The sequence below is a fragment of the Schistocerca serialis genome, chromosome 5 (assembly GCF_023864345.2).
Source record: "Schistocerca serialis cubense isolate TAMUIC-IGC-003099 chromosome 5, iqSchSeri2.2, whole genome shotgun sequence".
Lineage (NCBI taxonomy): Eukaryota > Metazoa > Arthropoda > Insecta > Orthoptera > Acrididae > Schistocerca > Schistocerca serialis.
The window spans coordinates 600953180-600977917 of NC_064642.1; the positions used below are offsets into that span (position 1 = coordinate 600953180).

The window sequence follows — 24738 nt, forward strand, 5'->3', positions numbered from 1 at the left end:
ACGTAAACTGAACAGGCTTAGACAAGCATTGACAATACAAAAACGTTACAGTACTCTCGTCTTTCCTTTTAAATAACGTATTTGATTTTGTAGTGCTTCCGGGTGTTCTGCCGAGTCGTTGTTTCCATTCTTACACAGTTCTTCGACGACCGACCCTGCCGTTTTCTAAAAGTTCCATCAGTTTTGCTGTTACTTGTACTCACTGCCTGGAGTCCAACCGGACTGTAAACTATTTTTGGCCTCAAGCCACTGTGAATAACCGAGATATATTCCCGACTCACATTACGCCCTTTGCTCTTCTATTATTCAGAAATCGCACCGATATTCCGTGAAGCGCCACTTCTCTCAGGGTTTTGCAACACGGTTAGTTGTAAGGGCGACGAGAATTTAAAAATTGGGTGCCGGACCCTGTTCGCTATTAAAATTGAAACCGCCGTCTCAGTTTATCAGGTTTTCTCACACTTTTACTTCGATAGAATTTTTAAAGTATGCTGTCCCCGAAATTAGGCGTTGCACTACGATAATGGTCGCCTTGTATTTACTTTCAAGATTTTTATTCGAGGCATTGCTCGGTGACAGCTGACTTCCTCGGCTGTCTTACTCGTGTACGTCATTGATGTTTGTTGCATCTCTCCTTGACTGTTGTGATAGTGTACCATACGTAAGACTTGCTACATCCACATGGAATGCGATACACACACAGCCGCCGGAGACCCAGATCGTCTTTAAGATAACAAAGATTACATTTTATCTCACTTCCAGAGAGCTAAGTACACTGAGGTCCACGTTTACGTATACCGATTTTCCGGGTTTGGGCCGGAATAAGACAGATAAGTAATTTTTGGTTTCACTTTCTCTGTCTCTTTCAGCTTCTTTCTCAAGCGTCCTTGATTTTGGTTCCATCAACCAATAATTTTGATGATCTGAATACCATATCCTTCGGAACACCGTAAGTAGGAATTGTAAATCTTCGGCGAACCTGTCTTTGTCTGAATATGGCCGATCTCTTGGAACAGAGTCTTTAGCACCTAATTTATTTGCGAGTGATGATGATCGCTCAAGACTTGGAGACAGATCAGTGAGCGTAGGTTCACTATACACACTATGAACCAGAGATCTATTCGTTCTTCTCTTAACAAACATATAAAGGAAAAATTGAAGGCCCTCTTTTTTTTGAGTTTCGTCGTGGATTTTATGCTACGTTGGATGGAGTTTAAATGTTTTTATGTTACGATGGATGGAATTTAAATGTGCCAGGAACTCTTAGAAGCTTTTCCGCTTCATGTGGCCACACAATAAACGTAATCGAACACGTCCGACAGAAACATGTTGGTCCCTACTTGGCGGATTCTGATACCTTCGATTCAATGGTTGAATGTACAGATTCGCCACTACAGATAATTACCCATTGCTACGCCAACGGTTTATTCGCAACAATTTCCATGGAACAGGAAATAAGTTGTCAGAGCGTCCCTAGAAAGTGAAACAGAAACCTTAAGAGGAGGTCGAAATATTTGCATAAAAAGCGAAAACAACTCGAGCGCAACACCATGAAGCACACTATTGATCAATGGCACCGAGAAGATCTGAGTGATTAAATGATGACAATCTTTCATATTTCTGGGCCACTACCACGTAGTAACGCTTGAATATTTCCATTATTAGTCTGCACAACTCAACAAAGTCTAATTATGGTCAACATTGTTGTACTTGATAATGTCTTAAGGCCGAAATCGTGATAGTAATATAAAACGCAGAAGTCTTAGAACGAAATGGAGGACATATCATTCAAACAGATCACAGGTAATTTGATAACTACTTTCTAACAGCTCGAAACCCAACAGCTTATCTTTGTGACCTGATTTTTAAATATTCAAAGGCAATAAGATGTACTGCAGATATTAACAGGGAGAAGCAGATCCATGAGGAGAGATATAGCGGACAGTGCTCGCCATCTTAGTTGAGTAGCTCTCTGCCTCTCACTAAATCGACTTTAATGTATGTTTTTATTTTACAGCGACAGTGTAGGGCAGACATCGCAACACTGAACATTCCTGCGTGGCGTTCTAACACTTATTAAACTTCATTGAGCAGAGTTCAGTCAGTCAAGGGGAATAGTGATAACTTCACTCAGCGAACTAAATTAACAGCAGGTTATTTTGAACAGCTGCTTTAAACAAATGAGTGTTTTAACAGAAAGGCAGCAGGTGGAAAACATAGGAAATTTAAGCAAAAAATATATAGTATTATATTACGCTTGCGAAATAAAAATTCAATCAAAAATTGAGACTATAATCAGAACTGCTACCGCACATCGCCGGCCGGGGTGGCCGAGCGGTTCTAGGCGCTACAGTCTGGACCCGTGCGACCGCTACGGTCGCAGGCTCGAATCCTGCCTCGGGTATGGGTGTGTGTGATGTCCTTAGGTTAGTTAGGTTTAAGTAGTTCTAAGTTCTAAGGGACTGATGACCTCAGAAGTTAAGTCCCATAGTGCTCAGAGACATTTGATACCGCACATCAGCAATATGAACACATTATCCACAGAAATACACCAATGATCCAACGAACTTTTCATGTTTTGATCTAGCATCGGTACGAATGCGTTACATGACTTACCTTGCCTGGAACAGACTTCTTTTTATATCCTCGCTACGTCCGTTAGAAGTTGTTTTGCTTCCAAGGTTGCGGGATTTTCGTCTACTCTGCTTCGTGGTCCCAATTTTGATAAGGCTACCGCTAATTTTAAGACGCGATGAGAAGTCGAGCAGGAGGCATGCGACTATGACCAAAATTTTGGAAGACTTACGCCACTGCTGAATGTTGTTGTTGTGGTCTTCAGTCCTGAGACTGGTTTGATGCAGCTCTCCATGCTACTTTATCCTGTGCAAGCTTCTTCATCTCCCAGTACCTACTGCAACCTACATCCTTCTGAATCTGCTTAGTGTATTCATCTCTTGGTCTCCCCCTATGATTTTTACCCTCCACGCTGCCCTCAAATACTAAATTGGTGATCCCTTGATGCCTCAGAACATGTCCTACCAACCGACCCCTTCTTCTGGTCAAGTTGTGCCACAAACTTCTCTTCTCCCCAATCCTATTCAATACTTCCTCATTAGTTATGTGATCTACCCATCTAATCTTCAGCATTCTTCTGTAGCACCACATTTCAAAAGCTTCTATTCTCTTCTTGTCCAAACTATTTACCGTCCATGTTTCACTCTCATACATGGCTACACTCCATACAAATACTTTCAGAAATAACTTCCTGACACTTAAATCTATACTCGATGTTAACAAATTTCTCTTCTTCAGAAACGCTTTCCTTGCCATTGCCAGTCTACATTTTATATCCTCTCTACTTCGTCCATCATCAGTTATTTTGCTCCCCAAATAGCACTGCTGAATAGGTGGCTAAAATAATTGGTCACTTGCTGTTCAAAAATACAGATTTATTGACCCGTTTCGAGCACAGTGCATCATACGAACATCAAAAAGAAATATATTCATATGCAGTATGGAACCACATGTAACAGTCGTCGGCATCAGAAATCATTTCTGCTACCCGTCATTACTTTAATCTTTCCTCCATCTGTTCTCGATCCATAGAGTGTACTCATTACATAGTTAATATCATTCATAAAGTCAAGCAGTTGTACCTGGCTTTCATAGCCATGCCATCAGTGAACCTGATCAAGTTCAATGATGGCTGTACTCATTAGAAAGATAATATCACTCAAAAGCTCCTCCATTTCTCCCTCGCTTTCATAGCCATGTCATCAGTGAACATGATCATGAGAAGAGTTACCCAAAATATAATACCATACCACATAAGCGAATGTAAATAAGTAAAGTAGACTTTACTTCGTGTCGAAGGATCACTTACCCTTCAGATACCGTTCGAATTGTAAAAATGGCAGCATTAAGTCTTTGAACAAGAAACTGAACGTTGGCTTTCCATGACCGTTAACTATCTGAACACCTAGAAATTTGAACTGTTCACTTTCACTAATCATAAGCCCATTGTGTGAAATTGAAACGTGGGATTTTGTTGAATTGGTGTTAGAAATTGAAAAAAACTGGTTTTTTACTGTGATTTAGCGTTAGCTTATTGTCTAAAAGCCATGAACTTAAGTCATGAACTGCACTATTTTACTACCAAGCTAGTATCGTCAGTAAACAGCCACTCTCAACATTGTGAATAATGATCTTTTGCTGTCTGTTGTTAAAGTAAGAAGTGAACAAACTGTGAGCTAATTCCCGTCTTCCGTAATGGCCCAACTTCTGGAGCAATGTTTTGTGATCAACACAATCAAACGCCTTAGTTAAATCAAAGTATATGCATAGCGATCAATACCTTTTGTTTAATCCATTCAGCACCTCACACAGAAAAGACAATATAGCATATTCATTGTTAAACAACTTCTAAAGTCGAACTGTACATTTGATAGGATATTATGTGATATAAAGTGATCATTAATCCCTTCATTCGCAGCCTTTACTTTAACTTTAGCAAACACTGATAGCATAGAAATGGGTCTAAAATTGCCTACATTCTCCCTTTCTCCCTTTTTATAAAGCGGCTTTATTACTGAGTAATCGTTCAGGAAACCGACTATTCTTAAAGGAAAAAATACAAATGTGGCTAAGTACAGGGCTAACATGTTCAACACAGTACTTTAATACTCTGCTAGGCACTCCGTCATATACATGAGAGTCCTAAGGCTTCAGTGATTTGATTATTGACTTAATCTCCCTCTTGTCAGTATAACAGAATAGTATTTCCAACATCAGTCTCAGAAAGGCATTTTCCAAGAGAGTTTTATGATTCCCTGTAGAAACTAAGTTTTTATTTAATTCACCAGCAATGCTCAGAAAATTGTTAAATGCTGTACATATATCTGATTTATCAGTAACAGAAATATTTTTGCTACGATCTGACTTTATATCGTCGACCTTCTGCTGCTGACCAGACACTTGCTTCGCAACTGACCATATGGTTTTAATTTTATCCTGTGAATTAGCTATTCTATTTGCGTACCACATACTCTTTGCCTTCCTAACAACATTTTTAAGCACCGTACAGTACTGTTTGCAATGGGCTACTGTAGCATGATTGTGACTACTTCTAACATTTTGATATAATTCCCGCTTTGTTCTACAAGATATCGTTATGCCACTAGTCAGCAACCCAGGCTGCCTTTTACTGCTATTACCCAGTTTAGAACGTTCTAATCGAAATCAACTCTCAAACAGAATGAGAAATGTTTTAAGGAAAGCATTATATTTGTCATCTATGTTATCGGCAATATAAACATCCTGCAACTCTTGTTCCTTAATGACGTTTAAAAAATCTCTATTGGCATTCAATTAGCTTTCCTACACAGATTGTAATTGTATGTGACATTTGTTTGAGTACCGAAGCCTTTTAGTGTTAAAATATGTGCATCATCGTCTGAAAGGCAATTCACCCTTTTACTAACAGAATGCCCATGCAGTATTGACGAATGTTCCTCAGCACGCTTGTTGGGAAAAAATTAAACAAAGTGTGCATCAGATCAGATAGAATTGCCGCTTCTCGCAGAATGCAGCTGTTTTGTCTAAGTCGCTTCGGAATTAATTTTGATCTTCTGAAGACATTACTATACGGTAAATGACAGCAAAATCTGCAAACAGTCTCCGAGAGCTGCACAGTTTCTTCTAAATCTATAAAGATTAGGGACAGCAGAACGCTTATAACAATACTGATTTTCCGTTTATTACTGTGGCCAGTCTGACAGGAAATCACGAATCCAGTTGTGACTCTCTTCTTACTCTGCATATTAAGAGTTAATGACGACTTGAACTTCTAATATGCTACCGACGTTCCCATATAATAAACTTTTTTTCTTTTTGCCATTTGTTACTTGCTCTGTCCACTTTGTTTGCTTTCTTCTGTGAATTGTACTGAGATATGGCTAGTGTCATTTACGGTATCTTACCTAAGTTCTCTAGTGAAGAATCGTTTCTTAATTTTTGTCCTGCTTTCGCAGTGAAATCTGATATCATTTTTAAATGAAATTTTCTGTGATTGATTGGCATTTGTAGCCCTTTGTATGCTTATTCTACTTCATCGCCAGGATACGAGAACATTTATATGCTGTATGATTCTCATTTCAGTCAGATATGTTTATTTTTGAAGGAATTATGACTGTTTTGTTTGAGTTTCCTTCAGTGTCTTCGATAAAAAATAGATAACTAAATATGTATGACGCGCCAAGTAACACCCACGATTTTCTGACTTGGAGTACATGCCATACGTTCTGTGTTTAGGAGTATATCAAAAGGAGAGTTTTCGGACAAGAGAGGATAAATCCAAATCGAATGATCGCACACTGTGTGCGAACCCTTAAAGCGAAAAGGGAAATAAGGTTCTCTCCTGTATCTGCTTGCCATATAACACATTGTCCATATAACATCTGAAATTCTCATCTTCATTACTATATATAAGCGTACACAAAATTTTGTATGTCATGAAAAGAGTAACAACTGCAAAAAAATTAATTATACTAGGAAATATTTTCAAATTCCGTCACTTTGGAGTGAAAATTAATGAATATTATACGTAAACGACATCAATAGTCATGCTGGAATTCCACATCCGAAGGTCTCGAGATAGAAAAAAGCGTCAGAGCTCCAAAAGAAATCTGCGGAGATAATTCGAGAGGAAGTATGCAGCTCTGAATGTGGGTATCAGAAGGTTATAGTTAATGTTATGTGCGTAAGTTTTTGCCTTGTGCAGTCGTCTTTAAATAACTCCGATTTCCATTTGATTATTGAAGCACTAGCTCGTTGTCTTGGAGATTTTAGAAGCAATGGCGTAAAATACGTATGAAGGTGGTAGTTACAAGTAACACTTCCTCCTCAGAGTGAAAAGCTAAGGTGCATTACTCCACACAAATTTTCAAGGTTTTAAGCCCCTCGCGTTCAGGTTTAACCGGATATCCGATAGAAATGGTAGATTGAAGAGGACTCAGATTTCCTCTTGCTTGTGAACGTATTAATGAACAAAATCAGAATCCTTACAAGATGGGAAATGAGGTACAGACACGCTACGATATTTACAAAACTTAAGTGGTGGTAATTAGGTGGAAGTTCGAGAAAGAATTATTAATGGTAAGAATGTTGTAAAGCAATACAGTATCCTATCAGAATTTCTATCCAACTTGTACGTCAGGGAAGCAATAAAGACAGTTATAGGATAAAAACAACAAATTAAACTGTTACCTATTACGAGCTCCAGTGCATGTTCGATTTAGCGACTCCACGCCTCATCGTCCACGTCTTGAAACCCAATCATGCAATAAGGCCTGTGTCACCATAAAACAAGCTGAGACATTTTATTTATTGTTATTACTTCATACAGCTGTGTTCATGCCGTACGATGTGATAGATAATGAAAGAGGTAATGGAAGTTTCAGAAGAAGTTAAAGGGGAAGGGACAGCAACATCAAGGCACGCAAACAACAAATTCCTTGAAGGAATGAATTCTTGTTAGACCTACTGAGATGAATGAACTGCATTCTTAGCAGATAAAGATAAACAAAGAAAAGATAAAGGCCGAAGTATAGCACAAAGAAGACTTCCTTAACATCAAAATTGGTAGTGAAAGAAATCTATCTAGTAAGTAAGATTAACCTGAAGCAAGCAATAAATTAGCACTGAACAAAAAATCTTCAGTAAAAGAGCTATGCCGATCTTACTTACTGACCAGGAAGTGAGGGGGTATTTCCCGAACATACGCATCTGCAGCGTTGAATTGTATGGAAGTGAAACACGGTTGATCGTAAATCTGGAGAAGCAGCTTGCGTGTGATTATAATTAAGAAAGTTAAGCATTAATTGGTCAGATGAACATGAAAAAGCACTAAAATCAATGTGAGGAAGAATGTCTGTGGAACGCCTTTGCCATAAGAAGGGACAGGTTAGGTGACGCCGCTTGTGGCATTCAGAAACTGTTACTATGTCGCTGAAGGAGGCCGTAGAACGGAAAAAGTAAGGGTAGTCTAAGTCGACGGTATTCAAAACATATTAGAGAGGTTTCTGGTCTAGCTGTTACATTATGATAAAAAGACACCACAAGATAGTAAAAGAAGAGAGTAGCCTCAAAATAGTCTAAGTATTGACGACTTAAAAATTAAAATCGCACGGTTTTTGCCAGAACACCCAGTTTATCACTGACAGTCACTTTGCAGGAAGAACTGTCAACTTCGCCTGGAGCATTTAAGAATAATTTTTACTACATCAACTTCTTTGATGTTAAGATATAATAAGTAATATTCTGCGATAATGGTATTAAATTTGGTAGCAACTTCCAGAATCTACTTAGGAATAATATAAGCAAATCCCTGTAAGCCATATTTAGATTATGTACTGAAGCATACGAATGCTGCTTTGAGTAACAAACCAAAGTATTTGAATATGGGAAACAAGTATCATTCAGACTGGATGACAGTTATGGGGCCGACAAGGTGGTGCAGTGGTTGGCACACTGTAATCGAAATCGGGAAGAAACGGTTCAAATAACCGACCGACCATCCAGGTACAAGTTTTCAGTGATTTCCCTAATTACTTCGACTGGTTACTTTGAAAAGGCACGACCTTTCTGCGCTTGTGCTTTGTTCCTAATGACCCCGCTGTCGTGGCGACGGGACAATACACACTAATCGTCCCATCTTCTGACAGTCAGTGGCTTTTATCAGTCACAACGCACAAAATAAGGAACTGCAACTTTATGTCTACAACTATTGTTAATCATTCAGATCCTCAGATACTTAGAACTGAGTGAGTAAATTAAATCAGTCTGACTACCAGGTATGTAGTAATCGGTTCATAGTTACCCAATCCACAGTTGGTGAAAAATTAATGGGTTGCCAGCCGAGTGTCACTGTTAAAATATCGCAAAGTTTCGATGACTATCATACTCATGGTCTTCTGCAGCCGGCTGGAGACCAGCTCTTCACCTTCAGTATTGGTCTTCATTCCCAGTACTCACTTGTTTTACTGCTTCTACACGGCGGGCCCTAAATGTGAGCCTTCTTGTAATGCAAACTCTAGGAACTCACTCATGTCAACTAACAGGTAGTGGAATGAACGCATGCAGATAACTGAAAGTTTATAGGGGTCCTACTCTAAAGGAAACCAGTTCCGTCTCACCTCAAAAAAAGGTAATGGAAAGAATGGATGCATATTATGAAGATTTTAAACCAATCCTACGTTGAAGACAACCATTTCTGTCAAGTACACAATGTCGCCACTATGGTATCCGAGGCTGAACATCGAATCTGACAAATGATAACAACTAAAACATTCTGATAATGGTAATTATTTCTTAAAGAAATTTAGACTAGATAGCTGTGGAGCTTCTGTTAGTTAGACCTTCACACCCTAAGAAAACCTGCTGTGACACAGTAAACTTATTTTCACCAACATTTGGTTATACTTAGCTTAATTTGGAACTCAGCCTTTTCTCTGAACATCAGCAGTGCCACATGAGTCTTATATATCCAAGAATTCTAAAAATTCTAACAGAGTCTGTAAGTCGAAGTGCAGTACAGTGGACACGGCATGATATATTTTCGGAGAATTGTTTCTCTCTGTCTGTCTTACGTACTTACTGTGTTGCTTTTAAACTATAAGAAAATCGGTATCTGACGAAACTTCATTATTTTCCAGGTGGTTACTCATCTACCAGGCACGGAAACACTTTTCGACTATGTTCCACGGGAGCTTGTACCAGATGAACTCGGAGGATCCGCTGGACCTGCTGAAAAACTTTATGGTATGTACTGATTCTACTATTTTTCCGCGACCACAGCATTTCTGGATTTATGTTACGTATATTGATAGGGAGAAAAACTCATTTTCAAAGAGTGAAGGGGGTGTCGAATTAGTTTCTGCAGTTAGCTTACAGAGATAAAGTAATAATGTTTTTACCCCACCTTAAGAGCATATAATGTTATATAATGTCTCTTTTGATCTTTTGTGTCTGCATCTACAGGAATCAAACGCTACGAAATTTAATGTACGTTCCAAGATTTATGTGCTGTCATTTTCCACTGGGAAAGATTACTTGCGTAGCTATTACATTGCCGTAAAGAACATCAGCAATAATGATACTAATTATAGTAATAATAATAGGAATCCAAATTGGCATTAGAGAAGATAATAGACTCAATGTGAAGTGTTTAGCTTTTGCGGATGACCTTGCAATCCTCACAAATAATAGAAAAGAAGCCACTAACGCCATAGAGAAGTTACACGAAATTGCACAAAGAACAGGCCTGCAAATCTCATATGAGAAAACCCAGTACATAGAAAGAGTGCCACAAGACAAATTGCCTATTGTGACAACCCATGGGAAAATCGTACAAGTACCACATTTTAAGTACCTGGGAGAAATCATCCAGCCATCAGGAATCAACCTAAAGGCCGATGAGGAAAGAATAAAAAAACTACAGAAAGCATATAAACTCACTTGGAACTATTATAACAAAAAGTCCATATCCATTAACGCAAAATTGAGGCACTACAACACTGTCGTACTTCCGGAGGCACTGTATGCATCTGAAACAACACAAATAGGTGGACAAACTAAAATCAAAGAAATAGAGAAACAAGAAAGGAAAATTCTCAGGAAATTTTTTGGCCCGATACAAGAGCAAGGAATCTGGAAGAAGAGACCAACATCAGAATTATATAAATACACAGACAAGATTACGGATACAATAAGGAAAAGAAGAATGCAGTTCTACTGACACATCCACAGGATGAATGAAAACAGAATTTCAAAGCGAATTCTTAAAGTCATCAACTCAGGCAGGGGAAAAACAAAATGGATAAAAGAAGTTGAAGAGGACCTCAGACAAGCACACATAACAGTAAACGTTGCAGAAAACAGAACTGAATTCAGGAACATCATCAAAAAACGTAAATTTGACATCACAACACAGAAGAGACCAGGATACAAATGGACAGCGGAGCGAAAGAAACAACACAGTGAACACATGAAGAAAATTTGGGCTCAGAAAAAACATAAACAATCATCATAAAGGAATTCAAGTTCAGACGCTCTCTTAAATGGGAATAATCGAAAACAATAATAATAATAATAATAATAATAATAGTAATAATACTTTGAAATGACGAGATCAAGTTCAACGAGAAAAGGCACCTAGCTTCTTCAGTAATCTGTGCTGTGCATTACAATAAGTTACATTACCAAAAAGTTTTCCCTTATGCTGCTCCCTCGCTAACTACAATGACACGTCATTGTTGGATATTTGGTTATGGATTGCCTCGAGATTTATGTCCAGTCATATTATAACAGCATTTTCAATGTAATACAATAATACTGAGCCTGTTACAGGATACTTCCTATACCTAACCCTCCCTTAACTTTGCGCTCTCCTACCAGGCCACCTCAAATAAACAGGTCCAGTAATTAAATCCTATACGCACGGCGCGAAAATCTACAACCCTAAGTTATAGCAGCTCAATACATCCGTTGTAAATATGTGTCAAATATCATTAAGATATGCCCTGCAACTCTTCTTACTGGAAACTAAGTGTGTTTCGTAAACGATCTTGTGGTATTAATTTTAAGCCACTTGTTCTTGCCTGAACTTGAATTGCATCGAAGTACGCTCTTTTGCATAGGCACAGCTTCATCGCCTACAGGTAGCGTATCACAGGATAATACAGAACAAAATGTTTATCACTTCAGCACCTAGAGCTGGCATACAAGTTCCATAGTCTCTTACAAATGATAAGACACAAACAGGATAAAATATTCCCATGCACAGCACAGCACAAATTTAATTCATTCATAAAACTATTATTTTTCCGTATTCTTGAGCATCTACCACTAATCATTTAAAAAATGTTCGTCAACTCAACATCTAGAGCGAACACAAGGTAAAACGTTTGCAGGACTAGCCAAGAAGAAACAAACTGAAGGCATAGTGACACAGCCATGTAAAATACAAAAAATACATAACCGTCCTTAGTGGCAGATCCACTACAACAAACGTCATTAAAGCATTATATAATACTCCACAAATCACATACGCAACTCCACTAAAAAGGAAGAAACATTATCAAACTGTCACCAATTCTCGTGCAGGGAAACATTCATTCTACACTTCAAAATAAATTCATTAACTTGGACATACTGATTCACTGAATACCCTACAGCAAATCACACATCAGTGAGTAAGAGAAGATGGAAAAAGAAAGAACTGTCATGAACTAGTTCATCACTCACAACAATTTTTCCAGTGAAAAGCATAAAAAAATATCTATTTCAAATATGTAACTTCAAGTATCTCACCTTTTATATCGGTTTCTCATACGTAACTACTATAAAAATGGTTGCCACCACGTTACCAAAAGGCATGAATCTTTATATCTGCTTCCCATATTACATTGCCATTCGTCTGCCAATAATTTCTTATAAGCTCACATTCATTTAGTTCTTTGGTGGCCACACAACAGGTGCACACCCACACAAACACACGCACGCGCGCACGTACACGCACTCACACATTGTGGCCTCTCATACACTCTGAAAGAAATAACTGCTGGGGATGTTCAACATAATGTGAACGGTGGTAGTAATGGGATGGTTGTGTTTAACGGTTAACAACGCAGTTAAAGCACGCGTAGTGCTTGACTGTGCGTGCTCAGTACGGACTAGACACCAGTGCAGTTTGTTTACGAGTAATACACACTTTGTATTTGCATTCAGAGGCCGAGGTCGACGTGCAATGAAAGACCTAACAGAGTTCCAAAGAGGGCAGATTTAGGCGGCCCATTTGGCTGGAGCGTCAGTAACCAAGGCAACAAACTTACTGAATATTTCAAGAGCAACTGTTTCAACAGTCATGACAGCCTACACAAAACAAGGAAAGACATCATCTTCTAAACGTAATATTGGACGTAAACCAAAACTAAATGACAGAGATCGACTTACGCTAACACGAATTGCGTCAAAACAACACAAAACTACAGCAGCTAAAGTTACTGCAGAGCGCAATAGCCATCTTTGAGACCCCGTATCTGTCAACACTGTCCGCCGAGAACTCCCTAAATCGAATTCATGGACGAGCTGCAACACCGAAACCATTAGGTACGACAAAGAGCGCAATAAAGCGTAACACATGGCTTGAGGAGCATAAATCTTGGACGGCTGATCAGTGGAAACACGTCATATGGTCCAACGAGTCAACGTTCAGTTATTTCAAACATCGGGCCAGGTTTTCGTCTGGAGAACACCGAAAGAAGGCTACAAACCTGATTGCTTGATTCCAACGGTTAAGCATGGAGGTGGAATTTTGACCGTGTTTTCAGCCATATCATGGTATTTTGCTGATCCCATTAGTCCTCTCAAAGGTCGTGTTACAGCCAACGATTATGCGTACATGTCAGATGATCAGTTGACCCCCATGATTCAAATGTTGTTCCCCAACAATGATGACAAATTTCAGGGCGATGCACACATTCTCATAGCCTGGACACTACAATCGTTGTATGAGGAGCATACAACTTAACTTTAGCGTCTTTCCTGGCCAACACAGTCCCTGAACTTCAACATTATCTAACCCCTTGTGGGCAATTTTTGGAGAGCAGATTTCCGCCTCCCTCGAACCTACAGGAGTTATAAGAGGTTCTGAACTGAGAGTGGCGTAACATTCCACTGGAGGCGATGGGGGTCCAACCTCTTATTAATAAACCATTCCCAAGTACGTACAGGTGTTCACATTATTTTGCCTATCCCCTGTATTAGTTGCCTTCCTAAATTGTAGTGATACATAGGTTAAGAATCTTAATGTAGTCGAAATAAAAAAGTGGGATGTGGGATGCTTAATCATTACTCCACCAATAGTGGTGCCCTTAATTGAAATAAAATATCTAAAAACCTCAGTATAAGAAATGGTACTATTAACATCCGGTATAACCGCCAGAATGATGAATGCAAGCATGCGAAAATGCATGAATTGTTGTACAAGTGAAAGATATACGTATTTTGGATGGAGTTCTATGCCTGTAGCACTTGGTAGGTCAATACAGGGACAGTTAATGAGGGTTGCGGATGATGTTGGATTTGTCGTCCGATGATGTCCGTTGTGTGCTAGATTCGAGATAGATCTGCTGACTGAGCAGGCAAAGGAAACATGTCATCACTCTGTAGAGCGTGTTGGGTTGCAGCAGTGTTATGTTTGCGAAGGTTATCCTGTTGGAAATCACCCCTGGAATGCTATTCAGGAATGGCAGCACAACAGATCCAATCCCCAGACTGAGGTATAAATTTGCTTTCTTAGGAGAAGAAAAACTTCTTAGCCAAGATCGCGATAAAATACTGTATTGCGGAAGCCAGTTTCGGTAAACTATGTTACCATCATCGGGTCTGTAATAACATTACAAAAGATGCTACAAACCGTTAAACAATTAATTCCAGATCAATCCATAGAGGAATCAATGACAACATACCTTCGTAAAGGTTATTATAAACATCTTGTGCCAGAGACACTTAAAATCTCTCCAGTAAATCCCCAGTTGCACAACATTTGTGATGAATGGTGTGTTGGTACTACGATTTGAACGTAAACCTCGAGCTACGTAATGGTGTATGAGTGATGATGTATGCCATACCTAGGTATCTAGCATATTTAAAACTTTCTACTCTTCGCCGTGCTGCAAGTAAACGCTGAGTATTTGGTGTGGTTAGCCCGTTGGTACCTGTGACTATATGCTGATGCACGTGGACTTCGAGCTGTAATAGTGTAATAGAACGATTTATTAATCGTAGCTTCCAAGTATTCTAGTATCAATTATTGAGTCCATGCTGGATCTCTGGCGTAATCTATGAGTTACGCAGAGTTCCATCCGCACTGGATTCCCTAAGTGTATGTTGATGGATGAAGACAGATAGTTGGCTACATGAAAATATTCCTAGGCATCGATATGTATTAGTTCATAATTAATATTCATGTAATGAAATCAATGAGTTTTCTTATGGTTTTTATTCTGTATTATTTGGTTACAGACGTCCACGCGCTCAATCTACCGTTTTCTGTTGGCATGCCACGTAGTAATTACGGCATTGATACAGGCAATCACATAGCCTCACCTTTTTGTGCTCTAAGCTTGGTGTATTGCACTATAATAGTATAATTTTAAGTTTAGTTGTGCTAGTTCCAGACATTGGGTTGAACACCGCTGTATTTTAATAATTTCCTATAAGTTTTTTTGCCATTCAGTGTAACTTTTTCTGTAATGTTTAAAAAAATTAATTTTCTTTAGTATTTATGCTCGCGCTTACTTAACTATGCTGTCATAAAGATACTTGCAGTTTTGTGATGATATCATGCATTTATGGTAAATATGATGTATAGGATGTCTTAACTAGGTTTGGTCAAGGAGAAATCATCAAGCAGTTTTTTTTAACATTTCAGAAGTTTTATATCTGGAGTCATGGTTGGTTTTAAATTACGTATTTTTTAGTATTAGACTATGCGCTGCAGCGACGCCTGTTGTACAAGTTGTCAGTTCGTCTTACGCATTGTCTGTTGACAGTCAGGGCTATGGCGCCCTAGTAGGCATAACTTGTGATTAAATGGATGCAATGTTGTGGCGATGTGTATACATAGTAATTTTAACTTTTACTTTAGACATGCCAACGCATCATTCATTCCCTACGTTATGCAGCTGGAGATATAATGGAAAGATTTTGTGTGCCTCTGGCACAAGATGTTTATAATAACCTGTCGAAGATACGTTGTCATTGATTCCTCTATGGGTTAATCTGGCATTAATTGTTTAACCGTTTGTAGCACCTTTTGTAACGTCATTACAGATCTGACGATGGTAACATAGTTTACCCAAACCGATTATCGAGAATACAGTGTTTAATGGTGATCTTGACTAAGATGTTTTCTTCTTCTAAGAAGGCAAATACAGATCGTTCCTGCATACTCGGTATGAGTAAAGTAATGTACAAATTAGCGGTGAGAGTGCGTGGAATATCCATGAGAGTATTCCTGATGCCATACGAAATCGCATCACAGACCATAATTCCATGTCTAAGTCTTAATTTCTTGAAATTTGTGGCAAGATCTTATGGGACTACTGAGGTCATCGGTCCCTAAGCCTGGGCACTACTCAGTACAACTTAAACTAACTTACACTAAGGACAACAAAAACACCCATGCCAAAGGGAGGACTCGAACCTCCGATGGAGGGAGCCGCGCGGACCGTGACAAGACACCATATAGACCACGCGGCTATCCCGCGCGGAAAATGTTAGGTCCAGTGGATCTTGCACACAAGCAGGTTGGACTCCTCATAACCAACAAAGGGCACTGAGGCAGAACCAGCTTTCACCAGCAAACACAATTGACGTGAGTCCTGCCCCACAAAGAGCTCTCGCATGACATCACTAAAATCGCAAATGGCGGTGCTTTGGTGTCAGTGGAATTCACACTACAGGACATTTGGATCGTAGTTGTCATTGACTTAACCGATTTGTAATAGTTCGTTGTTTGACTGTACTGTTAACTGCTGCTCGAACTGCGGCTGCAGATGCAGTACGACGCTCCAGAGCCATGATGGTCTTTCACCTAGGTGGTGCCATGTGGCAGTCGGAGCACGGTCTTTTTGCGAACGTGCATTCTCGAAACCAACGCTGCCAGCTATCATGTACAACGACTGCATTCATGCCAAATCTTTCCGCAATATAGTAGAAGGAACATTTAGCTTCTCGTAACCCCATTACACGATCTCGTTAACAACTGGTGACATGTTGCTAATACACTACTGGCCATTAAAATTGCTACACCAAGAAGAAATGCAGATGATAACGGGTATTCATTGGACAAATATATTATACTAGAACTAACATGTGATTACGTTTTCGTGCAATTTGGGTGCATAGATCCTGAGAAATCAGTACCCAGAACAACCATCTCTAGCCGTAATAACGGCCTTGATACGCCTGGGTATTGAGTCAAACCGAGCTTGGATGGCGTGTACAGGTACAGTTGCCCCTGCAGCTTCAACACAATGCCACAGTTCATCAAGAGTAGCGTCTGGCGTACTGTGACGAGCCAGTTGCTCGGTCACCATTGACCAGTCGTTTTCAATTGGTGGGAGATTTGGAGAACGTGCTGACCAGGGCAGCAGTCGAACATTTTCTGTATCCAGAAAGGCCCGTACAGGACCTGCTACTTGCGGTCGTGTATTATCCTGCTGAAATGCAGGGTTTCGCAGGGATCGAATGAAGGGTAGAGCCACGCGTCCTAACACATCCGAAAAATAACGTCCACTGTTCAAATTGGCGTCAATGCGAACAAGAGGTGACCGAGACGTGTAACCAATGGCACCCCACACCATCACGCCGGGTGATACGATAGTATGGCGATGACGAATACACGCTTCCAACGTGCGTTGACCGCGATGTCGCCAAACACGGATGCTACCATCATGATGCTGTAAACTAAATCTGGATTCATCCGAGAAAATGACGTTTTGCCATTCGTGTACCCAGGTTCGTCGTTGAGTACACCATCGCAGGCGCTCCTGTCTGTGATGCAGCGTCAAGGGTAACCGCAGTCATGGTCTCCGAGCTAATAGTCCATGCTTCTGCAAACGTCGTCGAACTGTTCGTGCAGATAGTTGTTGTCTACGAAACGTCCCCATCTGTTGACTCATGGATCGAGACGTGGCTGCACGATCCGTTACAGCCATGCGGATAAGATGCCTGTCATCTCGACTGCTAGTGATACAAGGCCGTAGGGATCCACCGATTCCATATTCTGCTAACAGTCATTGGATCTCGACCAATGCGAGCAGCAATGTCACGATACTATAAACCGCAATCGCGATAGGCTACAATCCGACATTTGTCAGAGTCGGAAACGTCATGGCACCCATTTTTCCTGCTTACACGAGGCTTCACAACAATGTTTCACCTGGCAACGCCGGTCAACTGCTGTTTGTGTATGAGAAATCGGTTGGAAACTTTCCTCATATCAGCACGTTGTAGGTGTCGCCACCGGCGCCAACCTTGTGTGAATGGTCTGAAAAGCTAACCATTTGCGTATCACAGCATCTTCTTCCCGTAGGTTAAATTTCGCGTCTGTAGCACGTCAGCTTTGTGGTGTAGCAATTTTGATGGCCAGTAGTGTAGTTTCTTTGTCGCCTTGAACGTATTCTTGACTAACATGAACTCAGCAGGCTCAAACTCATAGGTAACTACCGCTCTCGACCGTTATTATGTGTATTAAATGCAAACATGTTTTCCATTCTCATAGTCGTGCTGATAGCGTCATTCGTAAGTGACTGGCGTGAAATTTGAATAAAAATCTTCCAAATGGAGAAACTTTTGTTTATGTTGCGTAACTCCTTCTAGGTATTGCGATTGTTTCCCGCATCACTACTCGCCCAAAAGGTTGATGTCATTGGCTGTCACTTAGCAAAGAATCCATTTTTACTCATGTCATGCAGACCAAGAGAAAAAGAATAACAAACTCACTACTCAGAATACAAAGGCAGATACAACAATTTATCTGGACAACTGTGTTCTATACAGATAGAACAGATAGTTTAAGAAAATGTAAATATTCACAAAACGTCTGATCATTTGTACACGCGTTTTGCCCAAAGACCAGTCTCCACTGAACAAGACGCTCCCTTTTTTTCTTTTTTTTTTTTTTTGGTCATCAGTCTAGTGACTGGTTTGATGCGGCCAGCCACGAATTCCTTTCCTGTGCTAACCTCTTCATCTCAGAGTAGCACTTGCAACCTACGTCCTCAATTATTTGCTTGACGTACTCCAATCTCTGTCTTCCTCTACAGTTTTTGCCCTCTACAGCTACCTATAGTACCATGGAAGTCACTCCCTCATGTCTTAGCAGATGTCCTATCAACCTGTCCCTTCTCCCCTTATCAGTGTTTTCCACATATTCCTTTCCTCTCCGATTCTGCGTAGAACCTCCTCATTCCTTACCTTATCAGTCCACCTAATTTTCAACATTCGTCTATAGCACCACATCTCAAATGCTTCGATTCTCTTCTGTTCCGGTTTTCTCACAGTCCATGTTTCACTACCATACAATGCTGTACTCCAGACGTATTTCCTCACAAATTTCTTCCTCAAATTAAGGCCGGTATTTGATATTAGTAGACTTCTCTTGGCCAGAAATGCCTTTTTTGCCATAGCGAGTCTGCTTTTGATGTCCTCCTTGCTCCGTCCGTCATTGGTTATTTTACTGCCTAGGTAGCAGAATTCCCTAACTTCACTGACTTCGTGACCTTCAATCCTGATGTTAAGTTTCTCGCTGTTCTCATTTCTACTACTTCTCATTACCTTCGTCTTTCTCCGATTTACTCTCAAACCATTCTGTGTACTCATTAGACTGTTCATTCCGTTCAGCAGATCATTTAATTCTTCTTCACTTTCACTCAGGATAGCAATGTCATCAGCGAATCGTATCATTGACATCCTTTCACCTTGTATTTTAATTCCACTCCCGAACCTTTCTTTTATTTCCATCATTGCTTCCTCGATGTACAGATTGAAGAGTAGGGGCGAAAGGCTACAGCCTTGTCTTACACCCTTCTTAATACGAGCACTTCGTTCTTGATCTTCCACTCTTATTATTCCCTCTTGGTTGTTGTACATATTGTATACGACCCGTCTCTCCCTATAGCTTACCCCTACTTTTTTCAGAATCTCGAATAGCTTGCACCATTTTATATTGTCGAACGCTTTTTCGAGGTCGACAAATCCTATGAAAGTGTCTTGATTTTTCTTTAGCCTTGCTTCCATTGTTAGCCGTAACGTCAGAATTACCTCTCTCGTCCCTTTACTTTTCCTAAAGCCAAACTGATCGTCACCTAGCGCATTTTCAATTTTCTTCTCCGTTCTTTTGTATATTATTCTTGTAAGCAGCTTCGATGCATGAGCTGTTAAGCTGATAGTGTGATAATTCTCGCACTTGTCAGCTCTTGCCGTCTTCGGAATTGTGTGGATGATGCTTTTCCGAAAGTCAGATGGTATGTTGCCAGACTCATATATTCTACACACCAACGTGAATAGTCGTTTTGTTGCCACTTCCCCCAATGATTTTAGAAATTCTGATGGAATGTTATCTATCCCTTCTGCCTTATTTGACCGTAAGTTCAAAAAATGGTTCAAATGGCTCTGAGCACTATGGGACTCAACTGCTGAGGTCATTAGTCCCCTAGAACTTAGAACTAGTTAAACCTAACTAACCTAAGGACATCACAAACATCCATGCCCGAGGCAGGATTCGAACCTGCGACCGTAGCAGTCACGCGGTTCCGGACTGAGCGCCTGAACCGCTAGACCACCACGGCCGGCCTGACCGTAAGTCCTCCAAAGCTCTTTTAAATTCCGATTCTAATACTGGATCCCCTATCTCTTCTAAATCGACTCCTGTTTCTTCTTCTATCACATCAGACAAATCTTTACCCTCATAGGGGCTTTCAGTGTATTCTTTCTACCTATCTGCTCTCTCCTCTGCATTTAACAGTGGAATTTCCGTTGCACTCTTAATGTTACCACCGTTGCTTTTAATGTCACCAAAGGTTGTTTTGACTTTCCTGTATGTTGAGTCTGTCCTTCCGACAATCATATCTTTTTCGATGTCTTCACATTTTTCCTGCAGCCATTTCGCCTTAGCTTCCCTGCACTTCCTATTTATTTCATTCCTCAGCGACTTGTATTTCTGTATTCCTGATTTTCCCGGAACATGTTTGTACTTCCTCCTTTCATCAATCAACTGAAGTATTTCTTCTGTTACCCATGGTTTCTTCGCAGCTACCTTCTTTGTACCTATGTTTTCCTTTCCAACTTATGTGATGGCCCTTTTTAGAGATGTCCATTCCTTTTCAACTGTACTGCCTGCTGCGCTATTCTTTATTGCTGTATCTATAGCGTTAGAGAACTTCAAGCGTATCTCGTCATTCCTTAGTACTTCCGTATCCCACTTCTTTGCGTATTGATTCTTCCTGACTAATGTCTTGAACTTCAGCCTACTCTTCATCACTACTATATTGTGATCTGAGTCTATATCTGTTCCTGGGTACGCCTTACAGTCCAGTTTCTGATTTCGGAACCTCTGTCTGACCATGATTTAATGTAATTGAAATCTTCCTGTATCTCCCGTCCTTTTCCCAGTATACCTCCTACTCTTGTGATTCTTCAACAGGGTATTCGCTATTACTAGCTGAAACTTGTTACAGAACTCAATTAGTCTTTCTCCTCTTTCATTCCTCGTCCCAAGCCCATATTTTCCTGTAACCTTTTCTTCCACTCCTTCCCCTACAACTGCATTCCAGTCGCCCATGACTGTTAGATTTTCGTCCCCCTTTACATACTGCATTACCCTTTCAATATCCTCATACACTTTCTCTATCTGTTCATCTTCAGCTTGCGACGTCGGCATGTATACCTGAACTATCGTTGTCGGTGTTGGTCTGCTGTCGATTCTGATTAGAACAACCCGGTCACTGAACTGTTCACAGTAACACACCCTCTGCCCTACCTTCCTATTCATAACGAATCCTACACCTGTTATACCATTTTCTGCTGCTGTTGATATTACCCGTGACTCATCTGACCTGAAATCCTTGTCTTCCTTCCCCTTCACTTCACTGACCCCTACTATATCTAGATTGAGCCTTTGCATTTCCCTTTTCAGATTTTCTAGTTTCCCTACCACGTTCAAGCTTCTGACATTCCACGCCCCGTCTCGTAGAACATTATCCTTTCGTTGATTATTCAATCTTTTTCTCATGCTAACCTCCCCCTTGGCAGTCCCCTCCCGGAGATCCGAATGGGGGACTATTCCGGAATCTTTTGCCCATGGAGAGATCATCATGACACTTCTTCAATTACAGGCCACATGTCCTGTGGATACACGTTACGTGTCTTTAATGGAGTGGTTTCCATTGCCTTCTGAATCCTCATGTCGTTGATCATTGCTGATTCTTCCGCCTTTAGGGGCAATTTCCCACCCCTAGGACAAGAGAGTGCCCTGAACCTCTATCCGCTCCTCCGCCCTCTTTGACAAGGCCGTTGGCAGAATGAGGCTGAAATCTTATGCCGGAAGTCTTCGGCCGCCAATGCTGATTACTTATCAAAATTTAGACAGTGTCGGGGATCGAACCCGGGACCGAAAACGTTTTGATTATGAATCAAAGACGCTACCCCTATACCACGTAGCAAAACATCATTAAATTAAGGCTAACCATAAATAACATGTCTTCCTACGCTACAAGTACACCTTACATTAAACCTCACTGCATACAAAATGTCCACTCATCACAGATTACAGTTCCCGACTAATAATATACATAAAAATTAGACTGTATGATGTCAGCTTACCACGAATATTCAGATGTATAGCATTACGTGGTTCTTTCTTTTTTCTTTTTTTAAGAGTTTTACCCTCTGTTGTCATAACGCATGTCCTACCATCCTATCCTTTCTTCTTGTCAATGATTTACATATGTTTTTCATCGCCGATTCTGTAGTGCACCTCCACATTCCTGACAATGCCAGTCCACGTAAATTTCAGCATTCTTCTTCAGCACCATAACTCAGACGTCCAGACTCGTTTCTGTTCCGGAATTCCCACAGTCAGTGGTTCACTTCCATACTAGTTTGCTCAAAATGTGCATTCTTATAAATTACTTCCTCAAATTAAGACCTGTTTTGCTCTACAAGACTTCTTTTAGCTAGGAACGCTAGTCAGCCCAATTCTGATGATAGCCTTACGCTATTCTAATTTCTGATATCCCTCATTATTTGCATCTTCCTTCGGTTTCTCTCAGTGCATATTCTGAACATACTACACCATTCCATTCAACAGATACTGCAATCTTCTTCACTTTCACTGAGGATAGCAACATCGTCAACGTAACTTATCATTGATATCCTTTCACCCTAAATTTTAATCCCATTCTTGAAACATTATTTTGGTCATTGCTTCATCTACAGTGGATAAAACACTAGAGGTGAAAAACCGCATCTCTATTACACTCATTTCAATCCAAGCACTTCGTTTTGGGTTTTCCACTCTAACTGCACCCTCTTCGTTGCTGCACATACAGGATATTACCAGTCTTTCTCTGTAGCTTACTCCTATTTTTCTAAGACTTTCGAACATCTTACACAATTTTACATTGTCGAATGCTTTTTCCAAGTCGACAAATCCTATGAACCCGTCTTTATATTGCGTCATGTCTGCCGTTATCAAGCGTAACGTCAGAACTGCCTCTCTCGCACCTTTAAGTTTCCTAAGGCCAAACTGATCGTTATCTAACAGATCATCAACTTCCTTTTCCATTCTTCTGTATATTATACATGCCAGTAATTTGGATTCATGAGCTGTGAAGAACATTTTGCGATAAGTTTCGCACTTAGCTAATCATTCTATTTTCGGAAGTGCGTGTATGATATTTTTTCCGAAAGTCTGATTGTATGTCTCTGTCTCAGAGACACTACACACAAACTTTAATAATTATTTGGTTGTCACTCCCCCAGTGGTTTTAGAAATTATGATGGAATGTCATTTTCCTCTTCTGCCTTATTTGATCTAAAGTGTTTCGAGGCTCTCTTAAATTCTAATTCTAATACTGGATCCACTACCTCTTCCATATTGATTTCAGTTTCTCTTATCACCTATTTAAACAGTTCCTCCTACCACGTCTTCAGACACTTTCGCAGTTACCTTCCTTCTAACTTCCTATCTGTGGTAGTCTGTCCAACACCTGTTATTGTTCTTTTTAGAGACCTCCATATCCATTCGACGGGATCGTCTAGTGTGGTACTCATTATTGCGGTTATCACGTCGAATACGTCTTATTATTCTTCGGTACTTTATTATCCCACTTCCTTCCGCATTGACTCTTCCGGAGATTATCTTAAACTTCAGTCTGCACGTCATCATTACTAAACTGTGAACCGCGTCTGTATTTGCTCCTGAGTACACGTTACAGTCCCGTATCTGATTTCGAAGTCTCTGTCTGACCTTGATGTAATCCAACTGAAATCTCCCTACGCCTGTATACCTTTTACAAGCATGGTATTCATTCTCCTTTTGTGATTCTTGGAAAGGGTATTGGCTATTATTGGCTGATAGGTAGGGGATCCAGTACTAGAATTTAAGAGAGCCTTGGAAGATGTGGGATTAAATAAGGCAGAGGGGATGGATAACACATCATCAGAAGTTTTAAAATCATTGGGGGAGTGACAACAAAAGGAACTGTTAACGTCGGTGAGTAGAATGTATAAGACTGGTGATATACCATGAGACTTCCGGAACAACGTAATCCACAAAATTTCCAAGGTAGCAAGAGCCGACAAGTGCGAGGATTACCACACAATCAGATGCGTTTATCATGCTTCCAAGTGGCTGATTAGAAAAACAAACAGAAGAAAGGGAAAGAAAATTGAGGATCTGTTAGATGACGATTAGTCCAGCTTTAGGAAAGGTACAGGCAAAAGAGATTCAGTCCTGACGTTGCGGTGGACAATGGAAGCAAAGCCGAAGAAAAATAAAGGTCCGTGCATAGCATTCGTCGACCCGGAAAAGCGTTCGACACTGTAAAACGGTGCAAGAGTTAAAGATTTTGAGAAAAACAGATAGAAATACGGCTAATCTACAGTGTATAC

The 24738-nt window shown here is 40.2% G+C and overlaps 1 protein-coding gene across 3 annotated transcripts in view; it reads left to right on the top strand.

Annotated features, from left to right (window-relative positions):
* LOC126480748 (alpha-tocopherol transfer protein-like) overlaps nt 1-24738 on the top strand; it is a 266272-nt gene that overhangs the window by 206480 nt on the left and 35054 nt on the right. For all 3 annotated transcript variants that reach the window (XM_050104029.1, XM_050104027.1, XM_050104028.1), the window contains exon 6: nt 9711-9816. In XM_050104029.1, coding sequence (XP_049959986.1) covers nt 9711-9816 — 106 coding nt within the window. The remainder of the gene's footprint in view (nt 1-9710; nt 9817-24738) is intronic.